Consider the following 2,570-nt stretch of genomic DNA (forward strand, 5'->3'; position numbering starts at 1 on the left):
TTATTATACACATCAGGAAAAATAAAAAGACTATATTTACGTAAACAAGAAAAATACCGTACATACGGTAGTTTATACTGAATTTCATAAAAACTAGTACAACTGAATTATTCAGGTATTTTTTCCCTAATTCTTATTATTATGCTGTCTTCAAATTATTTAAAGGTAATTCTGATGGATTTGAGAGAAAGATCATAGAAAGAAGTTGGAATATTTATGTAAACAGCAGGCTAGCATGAGCTAATGTGTTGTAATTTTTGTATTAGTAGTACTGATCACATGTTTGCATTCAAACTGATTTCTGTTGTGGGTACAAAAAAACCAAAACAAAAAAAATATTCTGTTATGTTTGGTCAAATTTTCAAAGAGCCACTGCAGAGGGGCCAAGGAGCCACATGTGGCCCCAGAGCCACGGGTTGCAGACCCCTGGTTTAGGACTAAGGGTAGTGTCACGTAGGTACTGGGGTGTTTAGTTTTAGGGTAKAGGGTCAGGCTTAGGCTGTASAAARAACCAATAAATGAATGGAAGTCAWMGCACAGTCCCCACGAGGATAGWAAAAACAACTTGTGTGTGTGTGTTGTGTGTGTGTGTTGTTGACCTACCTATATTACAGTGCTCCCCTGTCCATCCTTGGTCACACTCACACTTGCCGTCCTTGCAGACTCCGTTCTTGTTGCAGAGAGGGTGGCAGGCCTTCTGCTCACACACACTTCCTGTCCACCCCTCCTCACAGCGACACACACCACCGTAACACATCCCATGGTGGCCACAGTCCACTTCACACACCTCTGTTGGACAGAGAGCCACAGGCGTTAGAAAACACGAGCTGATGTGTGTTTTAGTGCTGTGTAGGACAACGATACAAGAARGTGTAACTCAGTGAGAGTATGAACATTTGTCTGGTTTCTCCCACTTTAGAGTCGAACCCTCACAGACATCTCCAAACGTTGTGGCCCACTAAGATACTGGCCTACATCTGGATCCACAGCACCCTCACAGGGGGGTCAAACTCATTTTRTCCGAGGGCCACATGAGCGTTATGGTGGCCCTCGAAGGGCCAGTTGTGGTTGATGTCGACGTTTCATGTTTAACTTAGACTAAACAGAGTTTTAACACATCCTCCTTTAAACACTGATAAGAACTAAGTGTACAAAATATTAAAAGTAAAACTAAGAGTTTTACACACTGATGAGTTTCTAGTGAGGAGCAGCCATCTTGAATTCTGAACTCTCCCACTTTCTGACAGGGTGATGATCAACATGCATTATGGTAGATGTTGTTTATGGTCAATGCTGCTTTAAAGCAGTTTATTTTCAGACATTAGTACTGAGCTATCAACTGAACTGCTCAGTTACTTAAATCCAACAGCTCAGGGACAGGACAATTATTATTATCTTTCACCTTTTAAATWGATTTTGTTGCATTTAATCATAAATTTAAAGTCAGTGTGTGCCCACCAACACTTAGACACGCCCACAGGTAAGTAGGCCACTCCCACAACACTTGGACGCACCCACAGGTAAGTAAGCCACGCCCACCAATACTTGGACATGCCCACAGGTAAGTAGACCACGCCCACCAACAATTGAACACGCCCACAGGTAAGTAGGCCACACCCACCAACACTTAGAATATGTATATATTACAGCCCTGCCCACAGGCCTGTCTAACAATAACCACACCCCAAAACATATGGACATGCCCCTGGCCACGCCCAGAGCCAAATCGACATGCCCACATTAGGTTCCGCTCCCTTTCATAATTCTGCATTGCCATTTGACTTGGCCATGTGAGGTGTCTATGAAGTCAGGGGGAGCCACTGAGCATGGACAATCAACTCCCATCTCGTTAGGACACTCCTATCTGGACTTTGAAAATGAATGGGAGTCTATGGCAGTCCTACGAAGGGAGGGGCCAAGGTCCACCAAACTTGGTGGGAAGGTGGCTCCCCCGGGGGTAGTATATAATCCAAGTCTGGTCCACTTGCACCTCTTAGTTTTTGAGTTATTAAACTTGTTCCTCTTTTTTAAATGAATGGGAGTCAATGGCAGCTACGTATATGAAGGAAAGTAGCCACATCCACCAAACTTGGCACACATTAAAACTTTAAATAAGATATAAGAAACAATTTGGCGGGCCAGACGGAAGTCACCCACGGGCCACATCTGGCCTGTGGGCCTTAAGTTTGACACGTGTTGTAGAACATGTACTCTGCCTCACTGCAGAACTGTTCAGCAAGTTGGACGCGATGACGCTGCCTGCCAACTTGGCGGAAAAAAATCTTGTAAAAACACGAAGGCTGCATGAGCTCATCTGGTCAGACTGAGCTGAAAACAGCATTTCAACCAAGGCCTCGTTTTGAGTCGTCATAGAAAGGAGAGACTCCAGTGCTAATCACCAGACCTGTCATCATCTCCAGCCAAACACACACCTGTTCACATGTTTATATTTATGTAAGGAATAATGCTTCAGACATGGCAGTGTTGTCACTCTATTACTGTTGTTGTATTAATGTTGTCACAACATTACTGAGCTTCTATAGATGATGCAGTAAGAATAGGAATAATAG

The 2,570-nt window shown here is 43.5% G+C and overlaps 1 protein-coding gene across 1 annotated transcript in view; it reads right to left on the reverse strand.

Moving 5' to 3' along the window:
* Positions 1 to 2,570, reverse strand: part of tenm3 (teneurin transmembrane protein 3) — a gene marked incomplete at its 5' end in the record, with an annotated part of 142,446 nt that overhangs the window by 106,605 nt on the left and 33,271 nt on the right. The window contains 1 exon segment of the mRNA XM_014023597.1: positions 604 to 789. Within this exon segment, the coding sequence (XP_013879051.1) occupies positions 604 to 789 (186 nt within the window).

Source organism: Austrofundulus limnaeus, unplaced genomic scaffold, assembly GCF_001266775.1.
Source record: "Austrofundulus limnaeus strain Quisiro unplaced genomic scaffold, Austrofundulus_limnaeus-1.0 Scaffold379, whole genome shotgun sequence".
In the NCBI taxonomy this organism is placed as follows: Eukaryota; Metazoa; Chordata; class Actinopteri; order Cyprinodontiformes; family Rivulidae; genus Austrofundulus; species Austrofundulus limnaeus.